Below are 22,906 nucleotides of genomic sequence, written 5' to 3'. Positions count from 1 at the left end.
AGGAGATTCTAAACGGTTTCACTTCAAAAACTTCGTAAAACGGGCGTAAATAGAACAAAAAGAGTGAGGTTAGATGGACCTGTCAAACAAACTTCTTCGCGTCGTTGGCCGATCCAGTGTATCAGTCATCGCGAGAGTTGTTTATGTGGTGAATGGCCCATCCCAGCCAGTCTGTGTATGTGTGTGCCGTGTCCATATAACTGCCAAATCCTCACTTAAGTTGTTACATGGATTACTACTGTTGCTGATAAGGTAAGCGCTCGTCAAACAAAGCCCCAGAGGGGCTCCCCAACAGACCGAGAAAAACGCCACTTTCGCAGCTATTTTTAGGCGTTATTGCGGCTCGCGGCGATATAGAAAAATTGGCCTGTGAATTTGGGTAAACAAAGCCGTTAATCTTTCGGGACATGGATTTAAATGGGACATTGTGATGTTTTGTCAATAATATAGTCCTTAATGGCACTTCTTTGTTTGACCCATTTATTTAAACTGTGTCAGCTGGGCAGATCCCAGTGTTTATTGATTTTTCTCATTTAAAGATGCTGTAGAAAGTTTATAATAATTTGGTGCCAGTAATAGGGCAACTAGGAGAAGCCTCAAAGAGGAGCCACTTGGAGAGTCGTAAAGTGAGACAGACCCCTTTTCGAATCAAAATACTTAAAGTCACTGTTAAAGTACTTAATTTCAGTTGGTTGTAACTGTTTTGGTTCCTTAAAATGATGAATTTTTCTTGGATGTTAATATGGCCTTAACCCCTTTTATATGACATTAATATTCAGCAGAGGCAGTGGAAAGTGTAAATTTTTTATCTAGTGAAGCTCACAGAATGAAATATCATAGAAGGAATTATTGAAAATCATAAAAACCTATGAAAATGATCAATTTTTCCTCACTTCAAATTTAGTGGCATATATAGCCTCAAATACCAGAAGGAATTGTTTTATTTTGAAAAATGTTTGATTAAAATGGATTCTTTTCAAGAACTGATAAGACTTCTTTGATTCTTGTTCTTATTCAACCTTACATAATTCTCTCACCCAGTCCGATAAATCAAATTATATAATAACTAAAAATAACACCTAAATTGGCTTCAATCAGTGTATAAATAACGCTGACGACCTTTGTGACCTCTCCAAACGCCCATGGACAAGAGAGTCATTCCTTTAATTTGTCAAATTGGAGCACTTTTGCTAATTTCCTGCGAATTATTACTGCATAATGCAGTAGCAATATCATTATTTATTTTTCAAACATCTTATCAGTTTGGGGTTAATATGCCATTTGATAAGAACTCATATCAATTTTTTGTGTGTAAACACTACATGTAATTTGATCATTTCCATGTCAAAATATTGAAGGAGACCTGATATTTTTAAGTCTGGTGTGCTGATTTGAGTATTGCATCGTTGCAACAGTGTTTTGTTCCTCCAGCAGTTCTTGTCAACTTGACAGTTTGAATCTATGTGTGTCTTATTTTAATTGTTGAGTTAGCTAAGTCAAAAGCAAGATGGTCTCTTGATAGCCCAAATATTGATTAATTGACCCAATGAAAAATAAGTAATCTGAATTAACCTTAGGGCTAATCTAGTACAATATTCCTTTTTTGATTCCCTAAGAATGAGGCCACTGGCTGTCGTCACAGTACTTTTAGTGATGTTTCTTCAATTTAAAATTCATTTGATAAATATGTCATTTCATTCACGAGAATGTGCTGTCACTTGGATGCAAATTTCTGATTATTTCTCTTTGTTCAGATTCATGTGATTGGCAGTGTTGCATTTGTTAAATCTCTCTTGACAGCTTTGGTCTTCGTTCTAATGCTATGTCAGTGTCAGGAATTGGTAATTGGAGTTTATCTATTCAGCTCGTTTGAGCACGGGAAAGAGAATCGCTATCTGACGTCACATACTTGTGACGTCACTAGGATACTTCCTAGTGATTTGGATTTGAAAGTCATTTGTCATTTTTGAGGTTGTTTGTGGAAAATTGTCAGTGTGGTCAAAATTTTTTACTGTTTTTTTGTTTCTTGTGATTTAAATGCCATTGCAAAAATTGTGTCAACTTCAGCCTTGATATTGCCTGTCATTTATCACTTCGTTTTTTGCAATGTTGGGAGTTTGTACAACTTTTTTCGTTTTTTTTTCCTTTCCTATTCTCTTCTCGTCCCATTTTCGTGAAAAAAGCCTACGCTTCATTGTCACACCGATGGCATTTCCTCTTTTAGAACTTGCGGTCGCGTTTCCGGTGATTATTTCAAGCGTGCGCTCGCAAATTAATTCCGCTATTTGGGTTAGAAAAGAGTATCTGAACGCGAAAATGTCGCCGGCTCTTTAAATTGAATCGCTCTTCAACGGACAAATTTTAGTTTGCATACGGCACGGTATTTTCGTCTGGTTTTAAATATTTATCGAGAAAAGCTCGGGTTTATGTGTAAGAAATCCCTAACCCAACGGTTAAGGTCGCTGACCTTGCCGCGCCCACGAAACCATCGTCGGGCCTCCACAACAGGTGGAAAATCGATATAAAAATAGTCGATTTTGATGTCTCGGACAAACGTGTATTATTAATTGGACGTAGAAAGGACTTTATCAACTTCGTGTTTGCCCAATAAACACTTGCTAACAAGCTAAACACAAACGCATGTGCAAGTCGAGTAATTCTAATTATAAAATTGCGTAATATTCAGATTAGTTTGTGTAAAAATAACAGGAACTTTGCAATCGCCTTTGCAGCTTCAATAGTTTTAACCGAGACGCCATCTCTAGTTGTCACTGAAGATTCCAAAATTGACGACAATGAGCACCAAAATGGCGTCAATGAGCAACAAAATAGGGGCCTGGTTTCTCATTACGAACATATACAGGCTACTTACGCAACCCTCAGGCGTATGTCATAAACTCGGCAATTAAATCCCTATTACCGGTAGTTAATGACATTCGAATGGAGTCAGCCAAGCAGATAGACAGAAACGATCACATCTACACATTTTCACCGTAAATACCGGCAACAAGTGGAATTACGAGGCAAACAAACCAGTTCCGTGATAAGAGCAACAACAAAATGTTAATTTGAAATAAATCTCGTACATTATGCCATTTTCGTAACGTAAACAAGGTGGTTAAGTGGCTTCTAATTTTAGGAGAATTTGACGTTGATAAGTCGCATTGGACGAATCTGCAGAGCTTCAGGCTTATACCAAGTTATATGGAACATTGACCAATGTCCCCTGTTTTCTTTTTTTAGGAAAATACGAAGCATACCCTCTTGACGTTTCGTCGAACCGTTTGAGCTCCACAAAATGGCGAACTTGGTCGTTTGACAAGCCTCAGGAAATGGCGGATTTGTTCCTTTCAGGCTGACGCAGATTGCCTCGAGATGTCGCCATAAGCCTAGTGACACTGCCGCACCCACTAGAGGCATTTCTAAGGCTCTTCAGAACGCATTTTTTTATGAAAGCTTTGTCCACGCCACCGCTTGGCACCGACAGACCAGCGCGCCTTATTATTTTTATACCGCTTGCAATCGGAATGTGGATTTTGGAGCTCTATTTTGATGAGTGATGCATGTCTCAAGGATAGGAACAAATGGACGAAACGACGAAATAGAATTTTTCTCAGGGCCAGACAACCGGCAAGTTGGTTTTATATTCTAGCGTGAATCAAAACTGCGTTCGAAGTGGTATTTTATTCCCATCTAAACTCGACTTTCGAGTAATTCTGAATAAGGTATCGAGTTGCGTCATCGCACCTAAATGCTTCGTTTCTAATAATTTTCCGAATAAATGAGCCGTTTGAACGGTGACTAACGAGAAGAATAATCTGCGGCGAGGTCAAGAGGGTTTAATAATTTAAATTCCCATCGGCAAAGTTTCGCTTTTAACACTCTCACAACGGGTTAATTGGGGCGTGACGGGATTTAACACTGAAATGCCTTGTCAGGCGTGCAATGGGGTCATCAAAGTCTGCTTTAAATTTCGGCGAAAGCCAACTTACCAGGTTTGGCCGAATTTCAATTTGCCGCCTTAAAAGTGTTCCTTGTTGCTTAACCAAAATATCTAAAGTTGATTTATCTGTTTCTACACAATGTTTATGATTTGGAGGGGTAATTGAGATTATATAGAAAGTACCCATTTAGTCTTTGAGCCCCCCTTAACGCTACTTTGCAAAGAGATTTGAGGCCTCAAATGTGAGTTACATACTTTCTCCCCGTAACTTCCAATTAGAAACACATCCTGAGTAATTGAGAATTTGAAGTTTTGTCAAGGCCTGGTTTGGGCCCTCAAGACGTGCCGGAAAGGCTGAGGTGCTCGCGGGCCTTCTTTGCAGATTTGAGATTAGACACCTAACAGTAGCGACCATTCGAATGTTCTTTAGGACAAATCTGAGTTTGATAAATAAGTTTTTCTACATTTTCAGTCAAAAGAACTTTTTTTGAGGAATTACCGCAGGGCTTGAAATATGATATGAAACATATCGATAAACTTTTTGAGAATATTGTAAAAGAGAGAAACACAACATTCTGATTATTTTTCGTTTATGCTACCAATCCACAATGACCTCAATTCGTTGCCCAACCTGTGGAAAAAGCATTCTCATGTTAATTTCCCTAGTTATATGTTATTCGGGTGTGTGCCTCGTGCAAATACACACACATTCAGTACCAGTGGGAGCGTCCTGCAATAATTGAATGAGAGGCATGCGACATGAAATGGCTGCCTCCCTGTTAATTTAACCATAAGTCCGCCTTAATTGGGACACTATAACACGCACAAATGTCGCCAATACGTGCTTAAATTCGAGAATTATCAAAGCCATTCTCAGAGAACAGAAACAATCTGAAAACAGCAGGAATGTTATGAAATTCGATCTGATCACCCAGCCAGCCAGGAAACATTATTATTAAATTGTTACTAATATTGTTCGTGTTTAACAGCCTTAGAATCAAGTAGTTTTATATTATTTAAACCTTGAATTGACATTCGATATGCAGTTAATGACTCCAATTTGTTGCAGAAGTGTCTAGGCAAAAATGCCTGAAGAAAAGAGGGCAGCTGCAGACAACGAGGCTTCGCCAGCGAAGAAGCTGGCCACTGCCAAAGACGTCAAAGGCAGCAAAAATGGCTTGTTTGAGTGGACTGATGTCACATTGCTGGATGGATCAGTGCTAACTTTGAATATCGATGTAAGTTCTTTCGAATGTGTACAATAAAGAAAGAAGTGTTATTTAGAAAATTGTGGCTTCAAAACCAACGAAGGTACTGAGTTGAGAATAATGCAGGTTTACGTTTGAGGGCTCTGTTGGTAAGAACGTAGTAAACACAGTGGGCTGATCCACAGGTGGGTTAAAGGGGTTAGGGTGAGGTTAAAAATTGATTGAAAAGGTAATAAAAAATCTCAAACATGGATTTTTCTAAAAGCCCTGAGAACCCACTAAAATATCTAAAGCCAAGAGAACAAACCCTCTTTTGTGGTTAATTTTTTTGGATGTCTGTTACTCTTCAGTATTATATAAACTCATTAAAGTAGCTGGATCAGCCCCAATTGTGGCCTCAACCAGACAACGTTCCTATTAATCTGCCCACTTCAAATGCCATTTTGTAACTAATATGGTTATTTTTGGGCAACCAGCGTAAAGCCAAAGGCAAGGATCTTCTCGACAAAGTATGCGAGGCCATCAACCTCATCGAAAAAGACTATTTTGGCCTGGTATATTCCGACCGCTATGATTCCCGAAACTGGCTCGAACTGGACAAGCGAATAGCCAAATTCCTTAAAAGTAAGTAACTCGCCTTAAATGAACTCCGTTGCTATATTACTATCTTCAAAACAAACAGATGAGCCATGGAAATTCAGCTTCGAGGTGAAATTCTACCCTCCTGACCCCGCTCAACTCCAAGAGGACATTACCAGGTACCAGCTGTGCTTGCAGATTCGTAATGACATTCTCGGGGGACGATTGCCCTGTTCTTTCGTCACTCACGCTCTTTTGGGTTCCTATTTAGCCCAATCCGAGTTGGGCGACTATGATCCCGACGCCATGCCCCGCGGCTACCTTAAGGACTTCAAAATCGCCCCCAACCAGAACCAGGATTTGGAGGACAAAGTTTGCGAGCTGCACAAAACCCATAAGTATTTATGCCTATTTTTTTTATTGATGTGAGTTATCATTTTTTTTGTGACGACAGAGGGCAAACTCCTGCGGAGGCGGAGCTGCACTATCTGGAAAATGCCAAGAAATTAGCGATGTATGGAGTGGATTTGCATCCCGCGAAGGACTCCGAAGGGGTGGATATAATGTTGGGTGTCTGCGCATCCGGTTTGTTGGTTTATCGAGACCGGCTGCGCATCAACCGTTTCGCCTGGCCCAAGATCCTGAAAATCAGCTACAAGAGGCACAATTTTTACATCAAAATACGGCCAGGGGAATTTGAGCAGTTTGAGTCTACCATAGGGTTCAAGTTGGCTAATCATAGGGCAGCTAAGAAGCTGTGGAAGACCTGTGTGGAACATCATACCTTCTTCCGATTAATGTCGCCCGAGGTCATCCAGAGGAACTCGCTGTTTCCGAGGTTAGGGTCCAAATTTAGGTACTCGGGGCGGACGCATTATGAGACCAGGAAGACCCCGATTGAAAGACCTGCGCCACAGTTTGAGCGGTCTTTGACAGGGAAGAGACTGACTTCGCGCAGTATGGATCGTAAGTATTGGACAATTTGAATAATTTTTCTGCGAAAATTTCATTCTCACAATAAATATTGTATCTTAGCTCTCAGCGGAGTGAGGCCTGAGGAGGAGTTCAATGAGGCCAACAAGAGGCATACAATGTCCCATCCTCCAGAGAGGATCCCAGACGTAGACAGTCAAACTCCGGCCAAGGTGAAGTCTCCAAAGGAGAAAAAGGAGAAGGTGAGTTTTTAGGTTAAGTTCTCTGTTGAATTCATGCTCACCGTAACCGGCCATTGTTACACCTCACCACCTAATCGTTTGTGTATGTCACACCCCATCAGCATGGCCGAAAGCTCAGTTCTGGATCGGTCAGGTCCGGCAGCACCGCGAGTTCCGTGGAGGGAGAGTACGATGCCGACAAGAACCAAAAGGTGGTTAAATGCATTCTCTATTTAGTTTTCTTAAAGAAACTTGACTTTGGTTTTGCTGTAAATCTTTGCCGCTTTCGCGTTTCTTGTAGGTTTGTTGTTGGTTGTAGCCGGAGCTGTGAGGGTTTTTATTAAAGAGATTCTTGATATATTTTAATTTTTAAAAAATAAACCCGCCTAAAAAATCCTTTCAGGTTAGTTCAGGCCAAGGTTAAAGAAACGTTTTAGGCTGGTTTAGGTTAGTGCAAAAGATTTTGACTTTATGACGAAAACTAAGTAACTCCGGATTTGCCGGCGGGTTACATGATAGACACTAAGTAGTCTTTTTGGCAAATACGTCTAATATAATATATCGTTTGAATTTTTACTTTATGGTAAAAGCATGACAATTCTGGACTGAATTCTCTGAAACAAAATCCCGGTATGCTACTGGAATTCAATGAATTTCTAATGGTTCTTCAACAAAAAATTCATTTAATTTCTTATTTTTTTAAATAACATGTACACATGATGAAAATATTCGTTATAAGAATATTTAGCCACATCACTGGAACAAAGCTCTAATTTGGGTTACTCTGTATTTGTAAAACAAGCAATTACTGATCCTGGTTCATTGTAGGTCAAAGCAGTGGCGTATCACATCTTTTTTCCCGTGCTAGCCCTACTCATCTCGAATATAGCGTATCTACGCCCCTGTTTTTAAAACTCTTTTTATTTTAAATTCTCACAGCTCGGGGTAGTGTGTAGAACCTCATCTAGTTGTCTCGTAGTTGCTTTCATTACACCACATTTGAAAATATTCTTTTAAACAGTTTTTTTTTGTCTTTAGAAACCCATTGGGGGCGTTGCAGTACTACCCGCAGGGGGACTGTTCGGCAAGAAAAAGGACGACGGAAAAGACAAGGAGAACCAGAGCAACAATCTTCAAAATGGCAGCGACTTGGGTGAAACTCCTAAAGACCAGAGGGCCAAGGTAAAATATTGAATTAGTTACTTGAACGTAGTTTTGGGGGTATGTTTATATAGTAGGTTATTTAGGTGTTTCCATAGTGCATGTAATTAGCATGCTTTTTTGCTCTTTCCCCCACTTTAGAGCCCAGGCTTTGCCTTTGGGAAGAAGAAGGAAAAAGAGAGATTGGTATCAACGGAGCCTCCGCAAGTTCCAGGGTATACAAAAGAATACGACTACGAAGCCCCAGAGGATCAGTTAAGGAAACCCTATACTCCTCAAGGGTTCAGTTATGAAAACCAACGTTCTCCGAGCGGCAAAAGCGACCCAGAAAGTCAACAATCACCTTCGACTAAAAGGGCAAGAGCTACCGCATTTAACTACGCCCCTGGCGATATTGACAAACTGAAAAAACAAGATCCCAAAGCCGACACTGCGGCCTTTTTGGCAGGAGAACAATACGAACATGAACCCAAAGGAGTGGTGCTGGGTGGAGGTAAGAAGAGACCAGTCACGCTATTTGTGGTGACTGGGCCTAGAGACTCCAAAACCGGTCGCATTGACCTAGATCAGGCAACTTCAGAAATCACCACAGGGCAGCAGAATGTGGACACCGGGCTGATTGACTGCAAATATGGGCTTATCGACCCGTCGAACGGAACTGTGATTATCACGGATCCTGCTCAGGGTCAAAAGGAGGTGGTACAGGGATATATTGATCCCATCACCAAGCAGATTGTTATTACCTCGGGTTCGGTAATTGACCCTAAAACAGAAAAAAAAGCGTCGAATCTCGGGCAAATTATTTCTATTTGCGGCAGCGAAGGCAAACCCCGAAAGGCCCTTGTAGGGGCTCCCAAAAAACGTCTGGTTCACGTTTTGGTAACCATCTCTAAAAAGGACCAAAAAAGCGCTGACGTAACCGAAAATATTGGAGCTGAATTTGATCCCGTAACCGGGAAAATCGAGACCAAGTACGGGACTATTGACTCAATCAACAATAAGCTCAAGCAGAAAGACGTAAAGAGCGGCAAAACTGAATACAAACCTTTGAAATTTGAGGCCAATAAGTACATTTTAGAGGAGGGAGTGATTGACCCCAAGACAAACAAGCATGATCCCAATTTGAGACAAACTTTTAAAGTTGATTTCGGAGAGGCAATAGTTCCAGTTACAGCAGTTACTGCGAAAAGAGACCCTGCTACTGGGCAACTAGACCCTAGTCAAGCACATAAAGAGACCAGTAATGGGATTATTGACCCCAAGAAATCGGTGCTTATAACCAAATACGGGACTATTGATTCTAAGCAGAAAAACATCAGTATTTTAGAACCGAAATCTGGGAAAATTGAGCAGCACCCAGTGCAAATCGACCCCAATGACAATGTAATCGTTTTGAGTGGGGTTGTGGATCCCAGAACAGGAATTAGGGACAATCATTTGAGCCAAATATTGCAGATTGAAAGGGAATTAGAGCCGGAAATTACAGTTTATTCTATTGCGGGCAAAGTTGATAAAAAAGGGCTGATTCAGCAAAGCCCTGCGGAGCAAAGTAATGCCCTCTATGACCCTGCGAATGGAAAAGTCTACACTAAATATGGGGTCTTTGATCCGGTGCATGAAACCCTCAGCGTTACTGACCCGAAATCGGGAAAAACCGAATTGAAGCAAGGGCAAAGAGACCCCGTCAGTGGGGAAGTGCTTTTTAGAGGACTAGTCAATCCTAAGACTGGAAAAATTGAAGGTGCTTATGGGAGATCTTTAAGGGTAACCTTGAAACAGTCGCAATCAGATATCACTACTGCAACTCCAGCAACTCAAAGTATGTCTCCAAAGGACAGAAACAAAGTAATCAAGCTTTTAGTTATAACCGCGAAGCGTGACCCCAAATCTGGATTACTAGATCTGGATAATGCTCATGTGGATCAATCAGCAGGAATATTGCACCCCTCCGGTGAAATCGATTCAAAATATGGGTTAATCGACCTCAAAAATGGTACGTTGATAATCACCGACCCTGCTACAGGTAAACAAGAAACCATCCAAGGCCAAATTGACCCAATTTCTGGCCAAATTCAGGTTTTAAATGGACCGGTTATAGACCCGCGCAGCGGAAAAAGAGACCCTAATTCAGGACAATTAATCACGGTTGTTGGAGCGTACGGAGCGGAGCCACAAAACACGGTAAAATACGCTCTTCCGAGTCATCCGACCCCTAAGAAAAGGGTAATTAAAATCCTGGTAATTACCAGCAAGAAGGATCCCAAAACAGGGAAGATTGACCCCGAGAAAGGAGTTGTGGAAAAGGTTACTGCAACAGTAGAGCCTGTTAGTGGGATTATCAATAGTAAATATGGGAAAATTGACCCTCAGAATTTGAAGGTTATGCAGAAGGATAAAGCGGGGAAAGCTACAGTGACCCCGATTAAAATCGACGAAAGCACCGGTCAAATTTTCGTAAACGATAACGTAGTAGACCCTAAGACGGGCAAAGTTGACCCCAATTTATCACAGATAATTAATGTGGTTGACCCTCAGCACCCTGCAGTTGTGATCACGACTTTGACCGCCAAAAAAGACCCTCAAGGCAAGGTTGACTTAAATAACGCAAGAACTGAGATAACAAACGGGAAAATTATTCCTGAGACTGGGGAAATTGTTACTAAACAAGGTACGGTTAACCTAAAGCTCATGCGCATTTACACAAGAGACCCTAAAACCAATATAGTGCAAGAGAGGCCGATAAGTGTAGACAAAGACGACAATATAATAATCACCTCAGGGGTGGTAGATCCCAGGACTCATAAGGCAGACCCCAATATGGTGCAGCTAATCCAAGTAGGCCCAGAAATTGATCCTGAGATTGAAATCCGCACATATTTAGGAAAAATTGACCACAAGAAAAACACCATCGACTCGAAGAATGTACAACCGGAATCCAGTCCAGGATTATACGACCCAGACAAAAACAAGATTTACACTAAATACGGGCATTTGGACCCGGTAACCGAGACTCTAACAATAATAGATCCGAAGACTGGAAAGAGTGAAATTAGAGCTGGATTCATCGAGCCTAATACCGGCGAATTAGTGTTTAAGGGCGGATTTTTAAGTCCCAAAACCGGGAAAGTGGATAAAGACCTTGGCAGGGCAGTTTCAGTGCATATTACTGAGCCTCTGATTGACCCCATAGCGCAACTGCAGCCGTCAGAAAAGGAGCTGCAGCCCCAAGCGACCCCTCCTCCTCTCTCTAAAGGTCCAGCTCCGCAAACCCCAATAAAAGAGGTCGTGACTGGGGTCTTACACCCCATAGCCAAGCACCGTATTGTGAAAATAATGGTGATAACTGCGAGAAAAGACCCTAAAACTGGGAATGTTGATATTGAACAAGGGGTTGTGGAACATATAAGTGGAGTCGTAGACCCTGCAACTGGGTTTATTGAAACTAAATACGGACAGATAGACCCTACTACCGGGTCTTTAATCAGCAATGATCCTACTACCGGGCAAAGGGGTATAATCCCTGGAAAAATCGACCATTCTACTGGGAATATTATCATTAACGGAGGAGCTGTGGTGGACCCCAAAACTGGTAAACTCGATGATAATTTAGGACAAGTCTTTTCTGTTGTCGGTTTAAAACAGGCGCAAGACCCTCACGCTGCCCCAACTCCACGCAAGCGCATGATTAAAATAACAGTAATCACCGCGAAACTTGACCCCAAGACTGGGAAAGCTGATTTGGAGAAGGGTCAACTGGAGCAAAGCACTGCGTTGCTGAACTCCGAGACTGGATTAATTGAATCTAAGTATGGGCTTATTGACCCTAAGAACGGAAAAGTCATAGTTAACGACCAAAAAACAGGAAAAGTGGACGCACGCAGTGCACAGGTCAACGACGCAAATGGTCAAATAGTCCTTGCAGGAGTCACAGACCCTAAAACTGGAAAAGTTGACTTATCGCTAGGGCAGGTCATAAGCATTGCTGGACAAAATGATCCAGTCATAGAAATTACTACAATCACAACGAAAATTGACCCCAAGACTGGGGCTATTGACCTGAATAACGGGCAAATGGAAAGTTCAAAAGGAAAAAAGAATTCGGCCACAGGTGAAATTGACACTAAATATGGAGTGATTAATCTGAGGCTGCTGCGCATCATCTCCAGAGATCCTAAGACCGGCAAAGTTGAGTCAAGACCTATTCAAGTAGACGCTGAAGGGAATATTATAGTCCCCACAGGAGTGCGAGACCCGAAGACCGACACAATCAACCCTGACCTCTGCCAGGTGATTAAATTGGGTCAGGAAATAGACCCCGAGGTGCAAGTTTTGACCTTCGTAGGGAAAGTGGACCCCAAGAAAAACATTATAGATTCAAAAAATGCCGTTACTGAGGTGTCTAATGGACTCTATAATCCCGCAACTCATAGAATTGATACGAAATACGGACAAATTGACCCAGTTAAGGCAACGCTGACGCATATTGATCCTAAGAGTGGTAAACACGAAATTAAACAAGGTGTCGTAGACCCGGCTACGGGACAAATACTCTTCAAGGGCGGTTACACCAACCCGAAAACAGGGAAATTGGATTCCAACTATGGAAGACTTGTGGGAATCCTCATTACCGATCCTAAAGTGGATGATAAGGGGGAGATTGTCAAAAGAGATCCCAAAAGTGTGAGAATCGACACTAAATCCAATCAAATTTGGGTCTTCGACTATAACGACCCTGTAAACAAGGACGATGTTTATACCACTGGAAATGTTGACCCTACCACTGGGTATGTTACTGCAGTTTACGGATACATCGACCCTAAAACTGGGACCATTCAGAGACAATCCAAGGTGGACCAAAACACTGCAAAAGTGGACCCTCAGACTAGTCAAATATTCACCAGGACCAATCAAGTGGACGAAAATGGAGCTGCAATTTATTCGGCCTCGGAAATTGATCCCGCTTCGGGACAAATTTATACTAAATACGGGAAAATTGACCCTAAAACCGGGAAGATGGTGGTTGTACGCATTTACTTGATCACCCAGAACGACCCCACTGGCAAGGTCAAGGAGATTGACCCTAAAGATTGTCAATTCGATGAAAAAACCGGAAGAATTGTCAATGTCACCACTCAAACTGTATACATTTACAGTATGGTGGACCCTAAAACCGGGAAGATCGTGAGGGTAGATGCGAATGACCCCTTGGTAAAGAGTGCCAATACCAAAATCACTCAAGTGCTGACTTTATCCGGGGAGATTGATCCGGTTACAGGGAAAATCCACACTGAGTGGGGTCACATAGACCCTCAGACCGGGGATATAGACCCCAGCACCGCGCGCAGAGACCCGGTAACCGGGGAGCTGATTCTGAATTACGCGCAAATCGACCCGAGCCACTTTACCGATCTAAAGGACTCGAAAGTGAGGGTTAAAACATTCCTCAAAGAGGGGGAAGAATCTAGTGATGATGAACTGAATGAATATGCCTCGGAAAGGGTGCCGTCGCCAGTGAAGGTTGCCACAACTCCGGTGATTGTCAAAACCACCACTAAGCAGATTATCACCAAGGACAAGGACGGATTGACACAGAACATTGAAGAGAGGGTTGCAGATGGACGCACTGGGGAGATTAAAGTGTCTACGCAAGTCAATAAGGTAACTATCACTCATGCGCAAGTTGAGGTCATAGAGAACGTTATACTGGGTGTCCCGCAATTAATGGTTGAGCTGGAATTTCATTCAAAAGATAATGGCAATATGCAAAGTATGTGGCAGGGGCGGCAGAATAGAAAATATCCCAAAACTTAATAGATATTAATGGTTTATTTGACGTTAACCATATGAACAAATACAAGAAAACTAGCAAAATCGACATAAAATTTGAATTATGTTCCTTGAGGTTATTTAAATTTTTCAGCGTCCTGATGAGTGGTCTCCATTGATGGAAACCTTCACAAACCACGTTACCATATCATCAGCTGATTTTAACAATTGATTAACAGCTGCAGAAAGAAAATCATAAACTTTTGAGGGAATTTTCTGACTCTTCATTTTTGTTAGAGTTCAAAATTAGAGAAGAAAAATTAGTACTCTCGTGTCGTTAATAAAATATTCAATGTAATTTATTAGTGAAAACTTGGAAGACCATTTGATCAATTTTTCCCTTAAACTGCTACAAAAATCTTTTCGTATATTTCGTAGCTGTATGCCACTTGCAATTAAATTCGGTTCTTTAACATTAATTGTGGGACATACTGTGTATAGAGACTTGTCACTGAACGTCCGTTGACAGATAGCAGAGGTTTGGTAGGGAAAAGTCACGTCAGCTATTATTGTGATGTAGCAGTGCTCTCTGCTGGGAATTTAATCGTAAAATAACATTGCAAAGCGCTGTTGCCGGACGTCTTCAATCGGTCCTATTTGAGTTTAAGATCTATACGTATAACATCATCTATGCTGTACATTTTAGTAAATTTTCTTGCAGTGGTTTAAACCTGTCACACTCATCATTTGCGTTTCCTTCTTTTGTTATTTGATTTTAATTTTTTTCCACTACTAAAGTGTATGAAGCTGCGCAACTTTTTTCTTTCTTTTTTGTTATATGTTTTTTTTTGTTTTCTTTTTCTTCGCGTACGTTGTGCAGGCGGATACGCCCCTTACCGATGACGGTAAATCGCCGTACGTGACCGCCCGAGCGGTTACAACGCGGACGGCAACAACGCATGAAGACCTAGGGACCAACGCAAAGACGCAGCAGCTTGAGGAGAAGACAGTGGCGCACTCTGTGACCAGTAGCGCCACCAGACAGGAACAGCGAACTGTCACACAGGAGGTTAAAACTACTAGCACGGTCGTCGCGGGCGATCAGGTTGTTATTTTTTGTTTTTTTTCTCGTTTGTTTCATTTTATTCGACTAACAATCGCTCATGCTCCATCCTCGTCTAACTCGCATGGCTTATAGCTGGGCAGACGAGACAGCGTTAGCTCGACTAGTTCAGGTGATTCAGGCACGCCCATCGACCCGCCCGATGATCCGAGTCATCCCTATTACCAGAGTAACATCTACCGGGTGAGTATCGAACCAAGACACATTCTGTACACGTTAAAATCAATTTTCTCTTCTGGCATTCGTGGGGTGAGTACCTAACTGCGCATGTCGTTTGGAGGCTCAACGATTTTTAATTTAGTTTGTGTGATCGTCTTTTTGAGTAATTTTGAAGCCTTAGCATGCACGCATTGTCGGGCATGCGTTGATTTTTTTAAATCCCCTTAAAAAATTAGAGTAGTACGCCCCTATATATATACAATAGGCATTAAAAATATTAGAAGTACTATATGTAGTTATGTTTAAAGGGATTCTTGACGACAAATACATATAAAATAAGGGGAAAAACGGCCACGTGATGTTTCGCGATGTTCACCTGGCGCATCCGTCAAAAAGTTAGGAAAAGAATATATTATATTGGTTTTTGTCCACCAAAATGTCAAGATAAGTCTGTTTTTTTTTTAAATATAGATCTATTGTATTAGTTTAAGCTAAATTGTGTTGGGTACGCGTTTGTGTTTTTAAGTATTAGACAGCGGTTTTACTTTATCATATTACTGCCAAAAATAATGCCATATGGTGGCAAAAATGAATCATTTTTTTAAACTAGACTTGTGCGCTGTACTAATTGCAAGCTGTCAGACCATTAATTTTGCACTGTAGCTACTCAAACAAGATGTGTTCAAGTGGTTCCATTCGCCAAAATTTCACATTATTTTTTCTAAATACAATTTGTTCGTTTAGTTAATTGCCGTGAGTTAATTTGTGACGAGTATTTGTTTTCTGATATATCCTTCATTTACTTTCATATAATTGAAAATGTCATCAATTAAATAGACACTAATTACTTCTAACACATTCACCAAAATTCAAAGATTTTCACTTTAGTTGGTTGTAAATCACTTTGATGCGCCTGGCAATGCGTGGGGTACACCGTTATACCTTGAGCGATATTATGTATAATAATTAGTGGTACTTTACTAAACCAACAATACCATGGGTATCACATCACAAGTGGGCGACCTTGCATCAGCAGATGCTCGGAAACACGCCGATTTACACACCTAATAAAATCCAGCGCTCGAGTCAATAAAGCATAAATGCTCGCCAAGAATCCCGATCAAATTACCCATTGAATTAATTGCGGAGTTTTTTTAGGACGACCTGCCCGAGGGCATAGTAAAAACCGAATCGGTTATGTACAGTGGCGATCCCACAGTCTTCCGCACCTCCACTACCAACGTGCCCATTGTGGCCACCGAAGCACGGAAAGTGCAACTCAGTTCGGACGATGGCAGCTACACGAAAACCGGGGAAATTGTCAGTACGCAAACAATCAGCTCGAAGACCCGGACAGTTGAAACGATCACTGTAAGTTTTAGAATTTAAATGGGAATGAATGTTCTGTTATTAACATGTGTATCTCCAGTATAAAACCGAACGAGACGGAGTCGTGGAGACTCGCGTGGAGCAGAAGATCACGATTCAGTCCGATGGAGACCCGATCGATCATGATCGAGCCTTAGCCGAGGCGATACAGGAGGCCACCGCCATGAATCCCGATATGACGGTTGAGAAGATTGAGATTCAGCAACAGGCCGCGCAGCAACAGCAGCAGTAGACAGGTAAGGGGTGACAACCGACAGAGTGGCTTTTTTAGCCTCGCTGTTTTGATGACAAAGCATTGAAATCCATGGGGTGTCAAAAAGTTTCGAAACACTCTTAATATTTTTGTTTCCGTCAAATTTCAGAAAAATGTGAAGAAATGGTACATATTGATGAATATGTACCATTTATGGATATAAGTTGTAACATCAAGAATTTTTTTTTATGTTGCAATTTTTGTTTTAGATTAAATATATAACATTTCTATACTCTAATCTGTTGGATTCTCCATGAATGTAAAACGACCTTTTTTTTTAATTCATCCATTTTTGTCGCTTAAATCATATTTGTTTTGGCATAATTTTTGGGGACGTAACTATTTTGGATGCAGCGGACATTTTGGTTAAGTGAATCGCCATTTACAGTCATTAAAAAGATTGTTAGACGACACCTGGCACTTTCACTAAAAAATAAATAATCAGATATTATTTTGGCATAGCTAGTAGTAACAATTTCATCAATTTCCAGACTTTTTTGACATTCTTTGTATTATACAACTGAAATGGAATTAAAATAGAAAATGAAAAACTGTAATGCATTGTGATTTGTGTTACTTGCTACGTTTGCATTTCCAGTGGTGTAATGCAGAGTTCAATGCAAGATGACGGTTAAAAAAGTGAGGCTAAACTGCAATTTCTTTTTCTAGATGAGTTCAAGACTTAAACCAACGGCTTCGCCTCATTCACACACACACACACAAACACACCCACACACAAATTAACGTTCTTTTTAGCTTTTGTAAATTGAAATTTTCGTAGAATTTAAGTTCATTACGCCATCACACGAGTGCGGCCGCATTTTCGAATTCGACAAGCTTTCGATGTAATCGATGCCGCACCGTTTAGATTAAGTGTTGGTCGAAGTTTCAGCCGCAGGTGCTTTAAATTTGTAAGCGAATCTCAGTGAACTTGCGCATAAACTAACTCCTACATTCCAATAACGTTTCGAGGCTTTATAATATAAAGAGAGCAATCCGCGTATTCACTCATGACAAGACGTCAACACGCCTTTGTTTTCGTTCTATAATCGTAAGTGTCAAAAGTCATTTTTCAGTGAGTTTTTGACAATAATCAAAGTGTCTTTTCGTCCGTCTGCAAGCAACTATACTACCTTGATTTTTTACGTGCGTAACATTTAGCTTTTGTGTACTAATTAGCTTTAGTCATTTACTATTATGATTAATCCTCGTTTCTGTCCCATTTTTTTAAATGTGAAATATTTACTCGTCTTGAAAAGGTATTATTAACTTGTAATGGCGGCAGCGGCAGTGGCGCCCTCTCGCTGCAACCCTACTTATAATAGTTATTACTAAATGTAAGATTATGTTAGCGGTTAATTAAAAGTGCGTTTGTAAAATATTATGATTTACGAGAAGAGTTATATTGTAGATACATTTAGGGGGCGTGGGAGAGGGCATCCACGGAGGTGGCTTCGTTCAAACTCGTTCGAACATTCATGAAGGGCGCTGGCTATATTCAGTTTTATAGTTGTTTCTTATATTTTTCTTTCTACAGATTTGTTTTGAGAGGTTTTATTATTTAATAAACGTATGTTCAAAAGGAACGAGTTGTTTCGGTTGAAGAACCCAGAAAACCGCAGACTATCCTGTTTCTGATGAGGGTAGTCAGTCGAAATATCGCATGATGCCACCTTTGACACTTTCTCAAAAATTGGGCTGAACGTGACTTAACAATTCGAAACTTTACTTTAAAAAAGCGTATGTTTAAGTATGGAAAAAAGTAACCCTAATTATGATGCAAAGGTAGTAAAAAATTTAATTTAATGCTTGATTTTTAGGCACCGATGGTGATTACATTACATATGGTGATAAATGCGGTTATTCAAAATATAGTATTCTGTTTTGTTGACGATAGAAAAACGATCCTTGAAGATGAAACAAATTGGGTCCAAACATAGCATTTAAAATTCGACTTTTAAAAACTTACAATTAACCCTGAAGATGACGAAGTTAATAGAAACGTCATGTGTTATGATTATTTTAATGGCATTGTTGTTACGTCCGAAACTCGACTTCCGGGAATTAAACAAATCGACTTTGAAAATCCCTTGAAACGTCGAATTTTATTGCTTAAAAATCAGACATCATGATGGTGTAGGCTTTCAAAACGTAAAAATGACCCTTGAAAGTGACTTGACACTTTGTTGTCGCTTTTTTATTTGGCTTCACGTTTCAATGCTGTCGAGACGAAAATCATCTTTGAAGATGATGTAAATCCAGACAAAACGTCGCAGTAATCCCATTAAAAGTTCGATTTTTTTCAGATTGTAGAAAATGAACCCTGAAGATGACATAGAAGTAAATTGAAAAATCTTGTGTTATCCCATTAAAAATTTCATTTTTCGAAAACAAGAAATGAACTCCGAAGAAGTCAGAGTTCATCGATACGTCGGCAAGAAGATTCCGGAAACAAATCTGGCAGCGTTTCTTAGTGGGTAACGCCTCTTAACGAGATAGCATGACCGGCGCACAGACGTCCATCTGAAGACTAATCCAGATAACAGTGGCATGTAGTAATTAATTTTTACAACTTTTTTTTATTTGTCGTAATCAAGATCAAAAAATGATCATTATCGACATTAAATCAGTCTGCACAGTAGCGAGAAGAAAACTGGAGAGTCAGGTAAGAAAAAAACGTGGCTCTATACACTTTCTTACGTTATGTTAGTTTAACGTTAATTCAGTTCTTTAAGTAATCACCTGACAGATAGGTTAAAAAATCTTGTATTATCAATGACGTATATATTTCATTTCCGTTGCTTATTAGTCAAATGTATAAATAACAATAATAATTAGAAAAATTCTATTTCGTGTCTTTAAGAGGCAAGACACGCCCGAGTCATAATCCACAATTCATTTGTGAAAATATCGATTAAAGAGCACCACTCGGAACCGCTTTGTACTACAAAGAACACATCAAAACCCGCGCATGCGTTCCCTCTGTTACCTGAACGTGACCACGGAACTGCCAATGGACTGCTCAGATTGAATATAATGCAGCGCCACTTCAATGTCTTTCGGCTGAAACACTTTGTCAACTACAGTCTGAAGCACACCATCTTCGACTAGTTCCGTGAGTTTCTCTAAGGTGGCGTGGCAGAGGTGAGCTTCGGCGTAATCGTCGGTTGGAAGGTCTAAAACGCGCTGAAAAGCGAGACGGTAGATTCAAAAGAAATAAGTCAATAATGCTCACCCCAAACAGATGCTTTAGTCGCACGTAGCCTGTGAGAAGCAGAGCGCTAAAAAACCCGCATGAGTCACTGAGGAGCTCTTCGGGAACTGTAGTGAGTACTTTGCCATTTTTGGAGCAGAATTGATACAACTGAGACCAGTCATAGCTGAAATGATTGGCCACTGTGATTGGTTAAATTTTAAGGGGATTTAGGAGGGATTTCACCCTTCGTGGTTCCGGGTGATGACGATAAAATCGAATCTGTCGCCTCTAACTTGCAACTCTTTGAGCAGAGACTTGTAGGGGTCTATTATTTTGTCGTTTTCATCTGTTGCGTCTCCTGAAATGGCGGAAGATTACTCCTAAAATGAGCCATTTTGAACTTGTTTTTGACATTTATTTAACTCCTGTATAGCTGTATAAAACAAGTGACAGTGGAATTGAATAATCTTTATAAGAATGCCCCATTTAAATTTTTTTATGTTTGTATTAAAAAAGACCTCATACTAAAAAACAAACGAATGAGGTGCGTTGACATACCTATTGCTTTCTCGTCATCAACGTAAAGTATCTCAGTAGCTCCTAGAGCTTTGGCGACAGGCACCGCCCTCTTGTAGCACGTGGTCGTGATATGCGCATTCCAATGGTTCAGTAACTGGATGAGGACGCACCCCACTGGAGTGCAGCCATCTTGGATGAAGAACCTATATAGGAAACAAATGAATATCAGAGTGATGCCATTTAAATGTATTGGAAAATTTTTGGAAAACTTTAATTTCTGACGAAGCAATATTTGCGCTCTTATTATGTGAATTTACTGGCCCATTTAAATATTGTCGCAACACAGTCTGAATTTTGACACTGAGTTTTTTATGCGCAACGTTGCAGCTCCAAAACACTGACAATGCTGTGCACATTGCTAGAATTCCTTATAATTCACAATTGTTAACTTACGCAACCCTGTTTACACATACATACTTTTTACTTTGCGCATTACCGATATCCACATCGGCCTCAGTAAGGGCAGAAAAGGCCAAACTCCCCGCATAAGGTATGCTGCAGGCGCCTTCAAAGCCCACATTCTTAGGTTTTCGAGCCACCTAAAAACTTTTTTACAAAAATTTGTGCTTTAAAGGCTAAGACCAAAGCACTAACTCTGTTCTCATGGACCAAAACAGTTTGGCACAAAGTGCCCTGTGACCAGAAGGGTACAGTGACCCATACTTCATCTCCAATTTCAAGCCGTTGAACTCTCTTTCCCAAATCTGTGATAATTCCAGTGCAGTCCCTGCCTAGTATCACTGGCAAGTCAGAGGGGGACTCCTACAAGAAATTGCTTTATTGGTTTTTCATCTCTTGAAAAGGATGATAGGTACCTTATAGAGTCTGCGTAGCACCTTCCGCAATGTTTTACCATAGCCCTTGCAAATGCAGGCATCAACTATATGTACTGAACCTGCTTTGACATTGATCAAAACATCATTATCACCGCATTCATAAGGGGCAGTGGCGTCCTCGACAATCAAGACAGACTGAAAAATAGTAGCAAGTTCTATTAAAATTCTATTTAAAGAACACCATTTTTTTACATATCAAACATCATACCTCTATCCCTAAATAATGCTTTAACTGTACAGCTTCCATATATTGAACAGTCTTCTTTTGTTGCCTCAATGAAAGGCCAACTGCTGCCCCCACTAAACCCCCCACCAGGAAGCTGGCACATGCTATGAAGACGTCTTTTTTTGACCCTAGAAGGAGCAGCACTGTGGGCACTGTCTCATTCATTTCACTTGACTGTATTATCTAAGGTGCCAATGGGCTATTTTTAGTTTAAATTTAATCAGTGCCAATAGCTACTAGACCTGATGATAGACTACTGACTATAAATACACATTCACAACAAACAAGAAAATGCACTGTGACACATTTTAAAATACACTTCCTGGGGTCAACAAATCTCCAAAAATAGTCCACAATAACAATATAACAGAAAACTTACACTGAATCGCAAGAATTCTAGTCAGAAACATCCATAGTCTCTTTGGGTCAGCGACCTCCAAAAATCGATCTTTGAAATCTTTGCTAATTTCAATTAGATATGTTATCAGTTGTATAAGGTTGTACCTGAGATGTTCAAACTTCTGGTTATGCCACACTTGGTGTAAGAGGGCTGGAGTTGTTTGCGAGTACAGCTGAATAAGGTCTTTGGCCTTGGACCCCACTAAGTTGACTTTAAACTGCAATAAAATGTAAGCAAAAGAGGATTAAAGTGACGTAATTGAGCATTACCTGTAAGCTCTCTAGTTTTTGAGAGCCCCGAAATAAGAAGGCATCCATTCTACTTTAGTTGGTAGATTGGGGGGCACGGTTTTTTTGGGGTTATGTAAGGGGAGGTACTATAGGGGTTTGAGAGTTCACCGATGATTGTATATCTTGAATTTGACAAGTGGGAGGGTGAACGTGTAGGAAAATTAGAGTTCTTGGTCGGAAAATTAATTCATAATTTTTATTTTTAAATATAAAGAGGAATGTAAAAAATTTCTTAACTTTCAAATTCACTTTGTCACCCTTTGACGGGACCAAAACAAATGTTGATTTTGATGGAAGATGTAGACAGTTGACGATCTATTGTAGGTGTTTTCACAATTTAAGCAAAGTAATTAGAATATAGGGATATAAATATTTTATTGTAATATAAGTAGATAATGTAAACTTTATGTTATTGTGGTTGATGTTTCATATATTTGAAATATCCAGATATTCACTATTATCTTTACTTTTTGTGGTGCTATTGATTATCTAAAAACAATAAATAATTTTTGAAAGCGATTATGATGGGTTTTTTTTAAACGTAGTATTTAATTTTTCAGGAGAAATGATTATTGAAAAATTTTAAAATTTAGATTTTTTCTAACAAACTTTAGATGATGTGGTGGTTACAAACAAATATTTTG

At 40.2% G+C, this 22,906-nt stretch overlaps 2 protein-coding genes across 6 annotated transcripts; one reads left to right on the top strand and one right to left on the bottom strand.

Annotated features, from left to right (window-relative positions):
* Nucleotides 1–47: 47 nt before the first annotated feature.
* cora (coracle) lies at nt 48–19,229 on the top strand. Of its 5 annotated transcripts, none has more exons than XM_066393397.1 (14): nt 48–252; nt 5,013–5,181; nt 5,628–5,775; nt 5,834–6,128; nt 6,185–6,696; nt 6,766–6,905; nt 7,007–7,096; nt 7,923–8,066; nt 8,187–13,703; nt 14,692–14,916; nt 15,010–15,117; nt 16,252–16,464; nt 16,523–16,718; nt 19,042–19,229. In XM_066393397.1, the coding sequence occupies exons 2-13, from the start codon at nt 5,029–5,031 to the stop codon at nt 16,712–16,714; spliced, it is 7,737 nt and encodes a 2,578-aa protein (XP_066249494.1). In that variant the 5' UTR covers nt 48–252; nt 5,013–5,028; the 3' UTR covers nt 16,715–16,718; nt 19,042–19,229. The 5 variants fall into 5 exon arrangements, with proteins under 5 accessions (XP_066249494.1, XP_066249496.1, XP_066249492.1 ...); XM_066393395.1 differs by lacking the exon at nt 19,042–19,229 and adding an exon at nt 17,405–18,321 and having other exon boundaries at nt 49–252; XM_066393396.1 differs by lacking the exon at nt 19,042–19,229 and adding an exon at nt 17,405–18,321 and having other exon boundaries at nt 49–262.
* A 314-nt stretch (nt 19,230–19,543) lies between these two features.
* On the bottom strand, nt 19,544–22,509 carry LOC136410998 (reticulon-4-interacting protein 1, mitochondrial-like). Its single transcript, XM_066393400.1, has 10 exons — nt 22,242–22,509; nt 21,952–22,189; nt 21,555–21,700; nt 21,326–21,481; nt 21,105–21,272; nt 20,928–21,049; nt 20,490–20,653; nt 20,175–20,289; nt 19,971–20,115; nt 19,544–19,921 (listed from the first exon to the last, which is right to left on the bottom strand). The coding sequence occupies exons 1-10, from the start codon at nt 22,287–22,289 to the stop codon at nt 19,721–19,723; spliced, it is 1,503 nt and encodes a 500-aa protein (XP_066249497.1). The 5' UTR covers nt 22,290–22,509; the 3' UTR covers nt 19,544–19,720.
* Between the last annotated feature and the right edge of the window lie 397 nt (nt 22,510–22,906).

The sequence above is a fragment of the Euwallacea similis genome, chromosome 9 (assembly GCF_039881205.1).
Source record: "Euwallacea similis isolate ESF13 chromosome 9, ESF131.1, whole genome shotgun sequence".
NCBI lineage: Eukaryota > Metazoa > Arthropoda > Insecta > Coleoptera > Curculionidae > Euwallacea > Euwallacea similis.
Note: the sequence above shows the minus strand (reverse complement) of the source record. Positions and strands in the feature narration are given on the sequence as shown.